The sequence below is a fragment of the Sceloporus occidentalis genome, unplaced genomic scaffold (assembly GCF_023333645.1).
Source record: "Sceloporus occidentalis isolate IW3139 unplaced genomic scaffold, rSceOcc1.0.p SCAF_3, whole genome shotgun sequence".
In the NCBI taxonomy this organism is placed as follows: Eukaryota; Metazoa; Chordata; class Lepidosauria; order Squamata; family Phrynosomatidae; genus Sceloporus; species Sceloporus occidentalis.
In genome coordinates, this window is record NW_028316983.1 from 117156165 (window position 1) to 117172533 (window position 16369).

Below are 16369 nucleotides of genomic sequence, written 5' to 3' on the forward strand. Positions count from 1 at the left end.
TTTAAGCTAGAATTCAAAGATATAGCCATGTTAGTCTGGAAAATGATTATGCAAAGGGATCTTGTAGCACCTTTGAAACTAACTGAAAGAAAGAAGTTGGTAGCATGACCTTTCATAGACTACTTCCTCAGATGTTATTCCCCTTATTGTGAAGTCATTGGAGATTACCACACTGGAGGCAAGTGTCCTTCTCCCATCATTAAACTGTGTTAATTGCGCAGTTGGGGGGGGGGAGACTATCACACCCCCATGTGCATATCCCGTTTTTTTCCCATCTGTAAACAGTAATGGACGTATCATTAGGTATTAATGGAAACTCCCGTTAATACCAAATGATGGGTCCATTACTGTTTACGGACAGGAGAAGAATGGGAGAAATGCGCAGGGGTGTGATAATCTTCTCCCCTGATTGTGCGATTAACACAGTTTAACGATGGGAGAAGGACACTAGTCTCCTCTATGTGATATGGTAGCTTATGTTGGGAAAATGTTATTGCTGGTGTTTATGAAGCTTTTCAATATATATATGTATATTGTGACTTGCCCAATGCGCCAATAACAGTCATATTTTCCATATAGCTTTCCTAATGCCTATCGACTTACCTATCCTAACCCACTGTTCATAATAAAGCATATGAATCAGGGCCTCCAGGGATGTAGCCAAGGGGGGGTTCTTGGGGTCCGGACCCCCCCTTCCATTAGAAAAATGAATGGTGCGTGCTGCTGCGCCATCGCGCCCAAGCCCCATTATAATGGTGGCACTTAGTCTGGACCCCCCCCCCCTTCCTAAAATCCTGCCTACGTCCCTGGGCCTCACAAACAAAGATACAGGCCAACTTTGCATCAAGTGTAGCTGTACACACAAGCAACGTAAAACAGTCTTGTATCAGTGCAGAGACATAGTCAGACGTATACTACAATACAGTACAGTTACTACAGTAAGTAGACTATAACGTAACAACAAAAAGCAAGAGACTGTGTAGTGCAGGAAAGATGGTGGCTAAGAATGTGAGTCATGACCTCAGATGTTCTCTGTTCAGACATCACCTCCAGCATCGGCCTTACAGTTAATCAGTGTGAAGCAGCTGCCCAAGGCTGAAAAGGCAGCAAATTGTTAGATATTCATTTATTATGGCTGTATTGTTACTGCCAAGAAAATGGGGAGCTTTGTCTTCCTCGTGATAGAATAACTATGTTGGCCTTGGGAATGATGTAACATGATGCAGAAAGAAGTATGGCTGTTTGAGATATCCCCCAGGCACTAAAATATCTTTGGCTGGCCCTGTCCACCTTAGCCATGAAGCTGGTGACCTTTGGGAAAGCTGTTATTAAAGCTAACCTACCTTGCTAGACTGCTGTAAGAAAGACCTACTGTGTCAGTATGCAAAAGATCTTGTAGCATCTTTTAAACTAACTGTGTGAAAGACATTAAAGCATAAGCTTTCATAGTCTTAGGTCTACTTCCTCAGATGCACAGAGTGAACAAGTACAGTATCAAGTATAGTTTATTTATAGATAAGTGGGCATAGGATTTGAACGTACATAAAACACTGGACTTTATCAGACGAGGAATCTTTTCCCACTACAATAGCATTATTATTTTTTTAAAATGCTATGCAATTGGGGTTACTCTGTTTTCTGTCATAGTGAAAACCTTTCTGTGATTACATTGTTAGTTTGCTCTAAAAGCTTAACACACGCTGCCATTAAATTATCCCTGCCCCTTTTGACAGTTCCCCCCTGCAAAAATAAATGAATTATAAATGAAAACAATCTTAACATTTTTCCTCTGAAGAGGGCTTTCCAATCTGTTAGACCAGAGTAAGGAATTTATCGCACCCCCCAAAAAAGCGACTTATCCCTGACGGGATACAGTTGCTTATGGGATGCATCTGGGAATTATTGCAGAGAAATACTGCATCCTGGCTAAATCCTGACTCCCAACTGCACTTAGCTGGCTCATTTACAAAGTCAGGAGCTTCCCGTTTTTGAAAAGTGGCAGGCTAAGAGTGGCTGGGAACTGAGATTTAGTCGAGATGCAGTCACCCGGTGGCATCAGCGGCATTTCCCCTGCGATAATACCCGACTGTATCCCATAAGTGACTCTATTCTGCCAGGGATAAATTGCTTTTTGGGTGTGTGTGATAAAGTGTTATCAGATGAAAGTAAGCAGGAAGCAGCTACTGATCTATCTATTTATCTGATCGATCTGCCAGCACTTAGTCTGATCTAACCTATCAGAAAGCCCCCCTCCCTGAAAGGTCTTTTTAAAGGTAGTATTGTTCATTTTATATATTTCATTGTTTGAAGTTAGCCTGAAAGAAGTCTGAAGGTAGAAAAAAAACCCAAGAAAGATGCTGAGGGTTAATGAAATAAATGCTTTCTTAAACTGTAAGTCTGTTTTGCACTTATATTTTCAGATGTGTGAGAGAGAGAGAGTGTGAGAAAGAGAGACTCCAGAATGGACCTAGCAAAAGGGGCAGGTGGAGGAGCAGTGAGCAAAGTGGTGGCTTCTCTTCTTTTCTGTGATAATGCAGAGTCCTCTCATTCCCACTTACCTGTAGATTCGGTTCTTGAACCAAATCCTGAAACCGGTTCAGCAAACACAGTGGTTCCCACTATCTTTGTGCTGGTTTCAGGATTTCTTTCAGGAATCGATTTGCCTGTTTTGACAGGCTTCTTTGTGACATGGCAGGAGAGACTTCCCCAGCCTTTCCTGCCATGCCTCCCTCCCTCCCTCTCTCCCTCTCTACTCCTCCTCCTTCTCTCCTTATTTCCTTCCTTCCTTCCCTCCTTCCTCTCCTCCTCCCCTCCTGCCTGGGGGCTCCGGTGGTGGTGGTGGCAGTGGGGGCTGTCAAGGCTCCCTCCGCCGCCTGCTTCGGTTCTCTTGCCTCTGTCCGTTCTTCTTGTGGTGGCAGCGGCAGAGAAGGCTGCTGACTGGGGCTCGTTGGATGTGCCTCCATCTGCCGTGCCTTAGTCCGTCCTCCAATGACGTCCAGGATGGAGGCACGTCCAAAGACCCCCAGCAGGCATCCTTCTCCACCGCCGCCACTGCCACTGTCCTCCAGGCTGCCGGGGCCTCCCAGATTCCCAGAATGGCCAAGCTCAGGGAGGCCCTGGCAGCCTGGGGGACAGCAGCAGTGGTGGTAGCAGCGGAGAAGGTTGTCGGCCGGGGGTCTTTGGATGTGCCTCCGTCCTGGACGTCATTGGAGGATGGAGTCCCAGAGCCTTTTCCCCAGATAACAAAGGAGATACAGTTACATTTTATGTACAGTAGGCCCTCCCCTTACATGGGGATCCTTTCTGGATTCCTCCGCATAAGGAGCAATCCGCGTATGCTGGAGCCCCATGAGAAGTAATGGGGCTTGCGCCTGTGGTGTGTGGTGCCCATGAGCCAGAGGTGCATGCCCCATTACTTCTTCCAGGGTGTGCAAGGGCCTTTTCCAGTGCTGCTTTCAGCATATGCCGAAAGCTGTGTATGCCTTGCCTACGTAAAACATGGGTGCACTGTAATTTTATGTTGCTGTAATCCCACCTTGATCCACTGGGAGAAGCAGGAAATATAAATAAATTATTATTATTGTTGTTGTTGTTGTTACTATTAATGAGGCTCAGCATCACAGAGGTGACAAGACAGCAATTGTGCAATTAGATGGGCAGTTGAGCAGAAGCAGGAACCTTCTAGGTGATTCTGACCCGAGGTCATAAATGCTGGAATAGGATCACAAGGAGGGTGCTGAAATAAAGGAACATCTGGAGCAGATGTTGGGAAGTCTGGTTAAAGCCAGATAATGGAGTCCAGGCTCCCAGCTATTCCCTGAACATCCAGGACTACAAACCCCTTTTGATCTGTAAGTACAATTAGAAGTATGTACTAGCCAGTCATACTAGGATATTTTGATTCTTTTCTTGATTTGGCTGAAATGATATACTCTGTAACTTATACTTTCCATCTGTGCCTGATGGTTCTTCATGTAAAGAGATACCCTTCTGATATACAATGTCCTTACTTAGAATAAAGCCTTCCTTTAAAAGTGCTCTGTCTCTATCACACTCCTTTTCACACACTTTAGCTCAGCCTTGCCCTTTCACAGGATTTGGAAAAGGGAGGGTATCTGCAGCATCATAAGCAGAAAGTAGTGAATGTTAATTAGATAAGAAAAGTGGTCTCAAGGGGTCCCATCCAGCTCAGGCAAAGGCAGAAAGGGGACACAAAGAACCCTCACACCTTCTCCTTCACACCTTATCACTAGAGAACCTATGGCAAAGCACCCAAAGCATGCCCACTGACCACCCCATGACCACCCAAGATTGGCATTAAAGCAGAATTGAAGTATCACACTAAAAAGTGAAGTACAATAGCATAGGAAAAGAGGGCCATTAATGGAATTTTTGCATTAATTAAAATAAACACTTTCAAAACAGTCTGTCACTGGGAGAACAATGAAGAGGGCCAACGTCATGTGATATTCCCCAGTCAAAGACACGGTTACCCTTCTCCAATTACAATTTACTGCTCTGTATGATAAAGTCCACCGTGTGTAGACTGGTGTGAATCAGTCAGATTGGGCCAGGGTGTCAAGATGGTCCTGTCTACACTTCACATTTCGCAACTCTTGGTATACATGTAATAACCACATTTCTTGCACACAGTGCAATACTTTCCTTAGATAAAGAGATCAGTGTTACAGATACCTTACCTGTAGCCTACAATAACAGAGAACAGCGATTATACACAGTAAGATTACTGTTGCTAGTATTCCGCCAGTGATTACAACAGTTCCTGCTGTCATCCGACCGGTTCTCCATCAAACTCTACAAAAACAGCAAAGGTAATGAATTAGGCTCAAGGTAAGTAAGGGCTGTTCGACAGTGGAACACACTTCCTTGGAGTGTAGTGGAGTCTCCCTCCTTGGAGGTCTTCAAACGGAGGCTGGATAGCCATCTGTCGGGGATGCTTTGATTTGGATTTCCTGCATGGCAGGGGGTTGGACTGGATGGCCCTTGTGGTCTCTTCCAACTCTATGATTCTATGATTCTAAGTACAGTAGTAACAAAAATTCAGAGACCCTTTAGTCGTTGGGGCCACAAATTGTGCTACTGTTGCTACTACCACTCTCTTGCACTTATTTTAACCAAGTCTTTTAAACCTGGGGTATCTCTAGAACTTGGGTTGGTAAAGTGCAACCTATGAACCGCATATGGCCAATGGGAGCCTTTAAAGTGGCCTGGAGGGTTCCTCAGAAGCTCCCCAAAGGCCCCCCCCCCCCAATCTTTTCCAAATGTTCAGACTGATTTGGGATGATTTTTTTTGCCCCAAGCCTTCCCTAATCTCACAAAACCATCCCAAAAGGCATCAATCTGCTCCCCTGAGCCCTCCCACCCACCCCCAATAATAATAATAAAAATAGCCAAAATAGCAGAAGTGACATCATATCACTTTGGGTGCACTGAAATGTGCTTCTGTGACCTGCTATACAGATGCAGGGAGCAAAGATGACCCCCATCTTTGTGTTTGTAGTTGCCCACCTCTGTTCTAGAAAGTGGCTTTTAGCACAATGAGTCCAAAGGCATTGCATAGTTATTCCACCTTTTATTTCTTAAGAATGTGTATATATATGCCCATTCCATTGCTTTGCCTGAGGCTGAGAGCATCACTTGCCTAAGGTCACCCAGTGGATCTCCATGCTTGAGCAGAGATTCAAAGCCTGGTCTCTCAGAGTGGTAGATCACTTTGCCACACTGGCTGACAACTGATAGCATTAATAAATCTACAACCTAATAAAAGGAAAGGCAGCACAGATTTCAAAGGGGTACTTACGTTCAGGGAAGGGTACGTTGGACCTGCAAGACAGAGCAGAGAGGGAAAATGGCAGTTAAAGCTCTTGAATTTTTATACTGCTCACAGACTCACAGGCACACATGCACTCAGGAAAGTTACTTATTTAGACCACAGTGCTCCAGTCTCTACCCCCAAGACAACATGGCCAGCAAGTGGAGCATTTGGGGAGTTGGTCATCCAAAATAAATAAATAAATAAATTCCAAGTTTGGCACACTGGTAAAATTGCCTGCTTGTCTAGAAGTGAAGTCTCCTTTGGAGGTTTTTTTAAGCAGAGGCTGGATGGCCATCTGTTCGGGATGCTTTGATACTGTGTTCCTGCATGGCAAGGGGTTGGACTGGATGGCCCTCTCTTCCAACTCAACCGCTACATCCGCACTACAGAAATACACCACTTCTGGGAACTGTAGTTTTGTGATACATTTAGCCTGCTCAGTCAGAGAGCTCTGGTACCCCCAACAAACTGCACTTCTCAGAATTCCATAGCACTGAGCCCGGGCAGTTAAAGTGGGGTCAAACTGGATTATTTCAGCAGTGTAGCTGCAGACTATGGCCTGTTACAGACTGCCAAAATAAAGCTGCTTTGGGTCTCTTTGGAGGTATGCTGTTTAAATGATGTATGCATCCTAAGAATCCGGAAGCTGCACCAAAGCTGCACTCCAGTGCTTAGGAATGGAGTGTGGCTTTGGCGCGACCTCCAGACTCTTAGGACCCATGCATCATTTAAATAGCATACCTCCAAAGAGACCCGAAGCAGCTTTATTCTGGCAGTCTGTAACAGGCCTATGATTTATGATTCTTTGATACTAAGTCAACGGAGTTTCAAAAGCTTGCAACATGTATTTTGTGCATGTTGTGGTTGGCCAATAAAGGTATAATTGTTTTGTGGACAGTATTGAAGTTAATCTTGATATCTATGGATTTTAAAGCAAGAAAGGATTTCACAGTTTATTCAAGCTTATTCAGATAGGTCTCCAAGTTTGTCTATAATACCTGTTTTGTTTCAGGCTTAGCATGCAAAATAAATAACAATAAGGAACATGGGAAGGCAATTAGTTAATAAATAAGAAGAGTGGAGTTGAAGGTTTTCACAGCCAGCATCCATGGTTTTCTTTGGGTTTTCTGGGCTATGTGGCTGCATTTTGGAAGAATTTATTCCTGACATTTCTCTGGCGTTCCCCTCTGAAGATGCCAGCCACAGATGCAGGTGAAATGTCAGGAATAAACTTTTCCAGAACATGGCCACATAGCCCAGAAAACCCACAGAAAACTAATAGGAGGAGTGCTTTTGGGAAAAGGAAACAAGGAAGAAACATTTTCCAGTTAGCACATATACATATGCACACGAAGTGCATGCATTTGCTAACACGTCTCCAATGGGGACAGAGCATAAGACTGCTTCTAAATTAGGGATTTCTTGTGGTGCACTCACATTTTATGAAGGCTGGCTCACAAGACATCGGGTGCTTCAAGACACACAGTACTGCCAATAAAAAAGACCCACAGCAGCTATTCTGTCTTTCTTTCCTTAATGGATTGATTGATGGATTAGATAGATAAAACAGGGAAGATGCAATGAGAAAACAAGCAGCAAGGTTTTAGGTGGATGATGATATTGTTTGGTCTCCCGGTAATGTTCTGTGAATCTGACAGGTCAATGGGTCAATAAAAACATTGTCTGGAAATATTCAATGTTCTCATCCTTTTGTACTTCTCCTTCCCTGTTTTCCTACAGTTGCTCAGTCCTTCTCTTCTTGCAGAAAGTCTGTGGTTTTTTTGTTTTGTTTTTTAAGAAAAGGATTGAAGTTTGATGGAAAAGGCTTTTAAATTTTTACAAAGCTCTAAGTTATAGGACAATACCTCCATTGTCCTACAATTTAAAATAGGACTGAGAAACTGTGCCAGCAATATTTGGGCTTGGGGAACTACTTGTGGGCTGCACCTTTTACAATTTTTAATTTTAAAAAAAATGATCTAATTATTTTTCCATGTTTCTAAATATTCTTAAATGTTTTAGGAATTTTCATGTATTCCATTAATACTGTCCACAACAGTTCATCACTCATGAAACCTAATGAGATGCCTGTGGCTTCTTCTCCTGGATGAGTTTCTTTAGATCTGGGGGAACTGATGCAGTTGCAACTCACAAATGGCTTTCAAGGTTTATGAAAGTGATTATCAATTGGTAAGGACTCTTTGCCATACTGAACTCTGAGAAAAACCTTTCTCTGCAGTAGAGATAATTACTATATTGCTATACCCTTCTACTACTATTAAAAAAAACTAATTAAAACATTATGAGACTCTTATTGATTTTCCTTCACACACACACACACATTTGTTATTGTTAACTGCCTTGATTCATGGTAACCCTGTGGATGAGACATCTCCCAGCCTCTCTATCCTCCATCTCTCTGCTTAAGTTCTGTATATTTAGGCCCTCCTTGATTGAGTCTAACCATCTGGTCTTCCTCTCTTTCTACTGCTCTCCACCTTTCCAAGCATTAATGTATTTTTGAGTGAGTCAGGCCTTCTCATGATGCGGCCAAAGTATGACAGCTTCAATTTGATCAAATTGGCTTCTAGGAGTACTTCAGGCTAAATGGATTCAAAGATCCATTTATTTTCCTTTCAGTTGTCTACAGTATTCTCAGCACTCTTCTCCAGCACCACATCTGGGAACCTTGGAGTTGGGAGAGTTGAAACCAGTATCTCTTTTTGTGCTTTTGAGTGATTCTAGGAGACTACAGCCTGAAGATCACACCTACTCCCCAATTCAAATTTTAAAAGCGGTTACCATATTTTCCGGCACATAAGACGGCTGGGCGTATAAGATGACCCCCAACTTTTCCAGTTAAAATATAGAGTTTGGGATATACTCACCATATAAGCAGGGACGTAGCCAGGATTTTAGGAGGGGGGGGGGTCCAGATTAAGTGCCACCATTATAATGGGGCTTGGGTGCGGTGGCACAGCAGCACGCACCATTCATTTTTCTAATGGAAGGGGAGGTCTGGACCCCAAGATCCCCCCCCCCCTTGGCTACGTCCCTGATATAAGAATACCCCTCTTCCAACGCACACCAAATAAAATTTTTAAAAACATCAGATTTGATTTCAATCTGGTAATTTTAATTCAAATGCTTATGACATGCAGGTACTTAGCAGGAAAACTTGTTGTATTCAAAGCCTGCTTGGATTGGTTAGTTCTCCCTGCCTGCCCAGCCCTTCCTGTCTCCAAGACTATCAGAGAGGTATTGCAAACACGGCTTTTTCCCCCCACACTCCGGGCATCCTGGACGCCTGCAGCTTGCTCCGCCCTTCCGTTACATATGCAGCGACTGCAGATTCTCCAGTCTGGCTCAAATGTTTCAGCACCTGCCCTATAAGATGACACCCAGCGTATAAGACGACCCCCAACTTTTGAGATTTTCCTGGATTAAAAAGTAGTCTTATACGCCAGAAAATACAGTAATTTTCAGCCATGATATGAGGGTGGCATTTAGCTATCATAGCTAACAAGTAGGACTAACTAGACAAATATTCTTTCAGAATATCCACTTTTAACCTCCCCACCTTGTCCTCAGTATGCTTTATGCTTGTTTCTTTTTTTCTTTTCAGCCTTCAAGTCCCATCCCTCCCATAAATACTCCTCTAAAAGGGGTTGCCTTGACCCTTCTACCCATACTCAACCCCTGCCAACACACACATTACAGTACAGTACAGATGCTGATGTCTTGGCTGCATAATGCTCCACAGTATGAAAAAGGGTTTGCTTACGTTAACCACTTTTATCATCTTTTAAAAAATTAGTTTCACTTTAATTTGCTCATAGATTTATTGTCCAATTTTCTGCCCACCGAAGCATCTCAAGACGGACTCTGAATAATGGTGACCCTGTGCTAGCATTCTCTTGGCAAGATTTATTCACAGGAAGTTTCTATTGCCTTCCTCTGAGGCTGAGAAAGCATCACTTGCCCAAGTGGATTTCCAGACCACTGTGGCAGACTGGCTCACAAATCAAAGCATTAATAAAATCTTTCTAATAAAAGGAAAGGCAGAACAGATTTGAAATAGGTACTTACGTTCAGTGAAGGGTACATTGGACCTGCGAGACAGAGTAGAGAAGGAAGATGATAGTTAAACCTCTCGTGTTTTTGTGCTGCACATGCCTCAATGAGCTAGCTAGAATACTGAGGCCCAAGCATTATGGGGGGAAATTCAAACTTGAAAATACCATGATCCTGCCCAAGACTTAACTGTCTCATGATCCAAATCTTCATCTCATGGTGTGCATGCATGCATATGTTCATGAATCATGTACACAGACACACAAATTATCTGACTACTTATGGGAAGCGTAAATCTCTCAAAGTCCTACAGCCTTATTGTATTAGAAAAGAATGCCAAAATGGAGCTGAGAGTAGTGCTGTGCCGTTCTCAGCATGACATTGTAGCGCTTCAGATGACTGTCAAAACAAGTCCTTTGTCTAGCTGGAAAAATGTGTTTGGCAAAAGAAACACTTTGATGACTACCTCCTGTGGAGAAAGAACTGAAGCGCTAATGACTTCATGGGGTAAAGCACAGAGAAAGGCACTACTCTCCAGCTCTGGCAGAAACTAGATTTAAAGTGAAAACAACCTGCTTTTGTGGGTTGTTTTTCACATGACGTTTGAGGTTAACTCAAACAGAAAGTAAAAAAAAAACCCACAAATTCAGGTTGCTTTTCAGACTACATTTGCGTGAAAGAAAAATAATCCGCAAATAACCTGAATGGAAAGCCAACTAAGATGAGCTTCTGTTTTAGGTAAAAGGCCACAATATAAATTGCTCACCAACACACGAGCTTTCTGACCTTTAAATTGGGTCCATTTATCAAAATAAGGAATAACTAAAAGTCTTACTGCACAAGACAGGTAAACTGCAATAGCATCAAGATAATAGCACCTTCAGTTGGGAATTACCACTTGATGCTGTCCCACTGCGGTTGTTCTCCCATGAGAGACCATTTAAAAGTGTTTCTTTTTATTAACAACAACAAAAAAACCCACCCTTGATTGCCTCCTCTCCCACTTCTGTTGTGCTATGCTTCCCTGTGCAAAAAGTTCAATTATGCTTTTATGCTGATTTGAGGTGATCAGGGGGTGTGCTTTTGGTGAGGAAATGTAGTGATCTGGGGAGAAGGAGAAGGTGTGGACATTTCAATTTTATTTCCTTTCAATTGGCAAAATACAGCCCTCCCCCCGTTCTTGCGGTCTCCAGATTCGTGTCCCTTGCTTATGCGCAAGGGATGAAAGGAGAGGGAAAGAATGGGGTATGCACCCACGTCTCTATTCAAGTCAATGGGGTTTAAATATAAGCACAACTCCATTTTTGTGAGGGTGTCTGGAACGGATCCCCTGCAAAAAAGAAGGGGCAACTGTACCTACAAGAAACCTTTACTCTATAGGGAAAAAAATCTATTAGCAAATGACACCTCCTAGACACTAAGGCTTGTCAGAAAAAAGCCTTGACCATTGCCCCCCCCAACCCACCTCCTTTTAGAGCCCCACTCTTCAGTCTCTCTGTCACTAAAAAGCTATAACACCATGTTGTGCTAAAGCCCTCATTCTTTCTCTCACATATACACAGGAGACTATGAGACGAGGGATGTCCCATCCTGTCCCTGTCCTGTCATGTTCCTGTCCTTCCCATGCGATTGTGGGAACGACTTTCAGACAGAATTTGCGCTTATCCCGTCCAGGAAGCATGAATGACGGCAATTGTGTGAAAGGCTTTCAGATGAAATTGTGCAGATCTCATCATTATCCCACCATTAACCTCTCATTAAAGCGACATTGGCTGGTATTTTGCATTAACAGAAGTTCGCATTAATGCAATGCTACTTTAATGGCAGATTAATGGCAGGATCGGTGCTACGATTTGAAAGCCTTTCATGTCATCAGTCACGGATGGGTTAAGGATGGGATAAGGATGGGGGAGTGATCCTGTCCCTATCTCCACACACTCGCACATGGCTGGAAATCTAAGAAGGAAAGGCAAAAGAGTGTTACAGTTTTAAAAAGCATTTATTTTGTTAATCCTCTCCCTCTTCCTTCAGACATACTAATCACTGCCACATGAAAGCCAGAGGTAAAGCAGACAGGTAAAGCAGTAGCTGCTGACTTTCCTCTGCAAGCAGATAGTTAATTCTGCAAAGTCTGGTCTACCCTGATCAAGAGGCCCCTACAAAAAGGTGGGGGGAGGCCTTTTCTCAAGGTAAGACTGTTTTCATTTATCGTTCTGGATGGGGAGCATCTCTCTCTCTCTCTGGACTCTATCACACGGAAGGCAAGCATCATGAAAAAGTGATTAAAAGGTGGTAATAGCATGATCGGAGGGAAGATTATCACACCCCTGCACGCTTCTCCCGTTCGTGTCCCAAGCATAAACTGTAATGGATGCAGCTTTGGGTAATAATGGAAACTCCCATTATTACCCAAAGATGTATCCATTACAGTTTACTCATGGGACACGAACAGGAGATGCACACAGGGGTGTGATAATCTTCCCCCTGATTGTGCTATTACCACGTTTTAATCACATTTTCATGACGCTTGCCTCCTCTGTGGGATAGCGTCCAGAAAGTGTGTGCCAAACAATGAGAAGAGGTGGGGGTAATGTCTTGGAGGAGGAGTGGGTGATGGAAATGCTGTGGGTGACTGAAATGCTTCAGTGCAAATGGACACTTGAATCCTGGAATGGTTCTGAAAATGTGCAAGAAAACAGCAATCCTGATTGAAGAGCATTTTCAGACAGTGCTATTGTAGCATGATAAGAGCCTTGTGTGATAAGGTCCTAAGAAAAGAGATGACCTGATCGTTTACTTTACTTCATTACTATTTAAATCAAACAGGAAATGCCTATTAAAGAAAGGCTGTTTTAATATTATCTAAAGTGGCAGAATTCAAAGGTATAGCTATGTTAGTCTGGAAAATCAGTATGCACTGGGATCTTCTAGCACCTCTGAGTCTAACTGAAAGACAGAAATGGGTAGCACGAACTTTCATAGACTTGAGACTACTTCTTCAAATGCATGTTTGGAAGTAGGCTGCAGTCTACAAAAGTTCATGGTACCAACATCTTTCTTTCAGTTAGTCTCAAAGGTGCTACAAGATCCTTTTGCATTTTAATATTCTCTAGGAAGACTTTTCTGAACAGTAAAAGGATAGGCCCTAGAGCAGTGATGGTGAACCTTTTAGAGGCCGAGTGCCCAAACTGCAACCCAAAACCCACTTATTTATTGCAAAGTGCCATGTCCCTCTGGCTTTCCAGTAACAATTTCTGGCAAACTCTGTGTTGGGATGATGGCACATGTGTCCACAGAGAGGGCTCTGAGTGCCACCTCTGGCACGCGTGCCATAGGTTCGCCATCACTGCCCTAGAGTCTGTCCAGCTCTCTTTCCTCCAGTTCTAGTAGCTGTTACATACATTCCTGACTACAGTCCAGAATTCTCATGAATTTTCTCAAATGGAAAGAGACACAACAGCCTGAAAGGTTTTGTTTTATTACATGTTACTTTCCTTTGTTTACAAAAAGCGATTAATCTTCTTACCATAGATTTTTTTTCTTTTTAGCATTTATGAAATCCAATAGAAGCTATTAACAATAAATGGATATGTCATCAGTTAGATCTAAAGAAATTGTTTGGAATATATATGTGGTCTTGGGCAATATTGACATTTTCGCTGTTTATGACTTAGTCATGATAACATCATTCAGCCCCACCATTTTAAGTTTTGCTAAATCAGACATGATAATGATATAGTTTAACTGTACAGTTTTGTGTTATTTGACTGTAATGTTTATCCTTAGACATTTCAAAGAAGATACGATTGGAATTCCTTACTGTTTTGTACTCAAGCACCTACCACAATGAAACCCAATTTACTTTATCTGACCAAGCTGTCAATCTAGCCTGCACTGATTTGTAGGAACTCTGGAATCTCTACCTTAAGATTCAAGACTGCCACTTTATATGTCACCTGTCGAAAGGTTTAAAAGACATTTTTGTCTTTTTAATGTATACATTTTATAACTGGATCTCTTCATAACATACCTTCATAACAAATTCAAAGATTTAATCTCAAATGACAATAATGATAGAGACAATGAATACTGTCCTTTGATACAAGTGTCAGTTTGGAATCAAGGCCTTAATTCTAATTCACACACTATGATTTTGTACATTGAAGTGTCCCCCCACATTCATTTTTATCATATTTCTTAAATAAAAATTACCATTCTAACTTATCAAATATGTTTAATGTGCCCAAAGAGAGAGGCAATAAGAAGTGATCTGTGTCTACTTTTAAAGCAAAACTCTGCTACATTATATAAGCACCTGGTTGAGTCTGATATCTCCCTGTGCTAAATGAATCCTCATTGGTTGGAATAAATATAAGGAATGTGCTGTCACCTAATTGACAAGAAGCTAGAGAAGATGTTGGTATTTTGATCAATCAGTTTGACTGGCTTTTACAGTTTCTTCTGGGCATTTGTCTTGCTTGTGAATCTGGCCAATTTCTGAGAATCTAGGACACGGTTACCCTTCATAATTTAGTTAAAAGAAATAAAGCAAGGGAGATAACTGTTCTTCAAAGATTTCATAAAAATTAGTAATGCATCCATCCATAACTGGAGTTTTGTTAGGTTAAATTCTGAATCATATCATCATTTCATTGGGGTACCTAATCTAGATAGTTACTGTGAGTAAAGGAATACCTCTATTTCCGGAATACAATTCACATCAGATATCAATGAGGTTAAAGTAATTTAAACTTTGGCCCGGGACAGACTGCCCCAAAAGGGCGGCCTGCCGGTGGCCTCTTTCCCTCCAGAGGGATGCCACAACCGCCAAACGGCATGGCGTCCCTCCGGAGTAAAAAGAACCTGGAAAAACTGTAAGCAACACACAGCTATGTGAATATGCTGTGCATCACTTATGTTAAAATGACGGCACCCATGTACACAGGATGGTGCCATTAGTACACCGCCATTCCATGCTATTGTTAGGGACCGTGTGGTTGATCATGGTCCCTAACCCTATAATCGGCAGCGGCACAGCGCTTTGGGACCGTCTGTCCTGTGCCTATGTTTCATAATCAACAGAGAATGAGTATTTTCTTTAGAGCATTTAGGATCGTCTGCTGTGCCATTTTTGTGTTGTCCAATAATAATTTAACTTTTGTAGAATGTAGAATATGTAGAGGTCTTCTTGGGGCCATCACTTTTTTCAGTCATTGTTGTTGTTTGTTGTTAACTGTTTTCAAGTCAACCTTGACTCATGGCGACCCTGTGGAGATCCCCTATCCTCTACTGATCTGCTCAGGTCCTGTACGCTCAGTCGTGTGGCCTCTCTGATTGAATCCAACCACCTGGTGTGATCTTCCTCTCTTTCATCTGCCTCCTACCTTTCCTTGCATTATTGTCTTTTCTAATGATTTATGTCTTCCCACGATGTGGCCAAAGTACGAGAGCCAAAATGTAATTATCCTGGCTTCCAGGGACAGTTTCAGCTTGATCTGTTCTAGAACCCATTTGTTTGTCTTCTTGGCCATCCATTGTATCCTCAGCACTCTTCTGAAGCACCACATCTTAAATCAGTTGTTTTTCTTTCTGTCAGCTTTCTTCACTGCCCAGCTGTAATAACTGTATATGGTGATGGAGGATACAATAGCTTTACGATCTTGTCCAGTTCTTCATAGCTGCCATTCCCAAACCTAGCCTTTTTCTAATTTCTTCACTGCAGTTTCTGTTTGGTCCAAGGTAAGGGAACTGTTTGACTCTTCCAATTTTCTTGTTATCTAGGATAAATTCTTGTAGATTTTCCATGGTCATTATTTTTTTTCTTAATGTTCAACATCAAGCCCTCTTGACACTTTTCTCCTTGACCGTCTTCAGTAATTGCTCCAGGTCTTTGTTTCTTTTTGCTAGTAGTATTGTGTGATCTGCATATCTAAGGTTGTTAATGTTCCTTCCTCCAATCTTCATTCCTCCTGTCTCTGAGTCTAAGCCTGCTCTCTGTACAATGTTTTCTGCACATCAGCTGAATAGACAGGGTGATAGTATGAAGCCTTGCCTAAATCCTTTGCCAGTTGGGAACCATTCTGTTTCTCTGCACTCAGTTCTGAGAGGAGCCTCTTGTCCTTAGTATAGGGTATATATGCGTCAGGAGTGGACAATCAAATGTAGTGGTACTCCCCTTTCTTTCAGAGCTTTCCATAGCTTCAAACATTACTTTCACACAATTAAACTGTCCTTTGGGGTCTTTTAGCACCTTAGCAAAGTGAAAGCATGCCAAGGAAATAAAACAACTAGTACTCCTCTGAGCTAAGAGGAACCTCCAGCTGTATATTAAACCTTCAGTATCTTTCAGGTTAATAGGTGAAGTTGACCTCCTCTAGGATAAGTTTCCCATATGCATAGGACATCTCAATCTTATTCTTGAATAATTGTTTTGATCCACATCTATTTGACAGATGATCC

General features: G+C 42.3%; 1 protein-coding gene across 4 annotated transcripts in view; it reads right to left on the reverse strand.

Annotated features, from left to right (window-relative positions):
* Positions 1–16369, reverse strand: part of LOC149316615 (protein FAM163A-like) — a 135083-nt gene that overhangs the window by 6486 nt on the left and 112228 nt on the right. For all 4 annotated transcript variants that reach the window (XM_089515927.1, XM_089515928.1, XM_089515930.1 and 1 more), the window contains exons 3-5: positions 9926–9948; positions 5822–5844; positions 4701–4815 (exon numbers count right to left, since the gene is read on the reverse strand). In XM_089515927.1, coding sequence (XP_089372053.1) covers positions 4701–4793 — 93 coding nt within the window. In that variant the 5' untranslated portion in view covers positions 4794–4815; positions 5822–5844; positions 9926–9948. The remainder of the gene's footprint in view (positions 1–4700; positions 4816–5821; positions 5845–9925; positions 9949–16369) is intronic.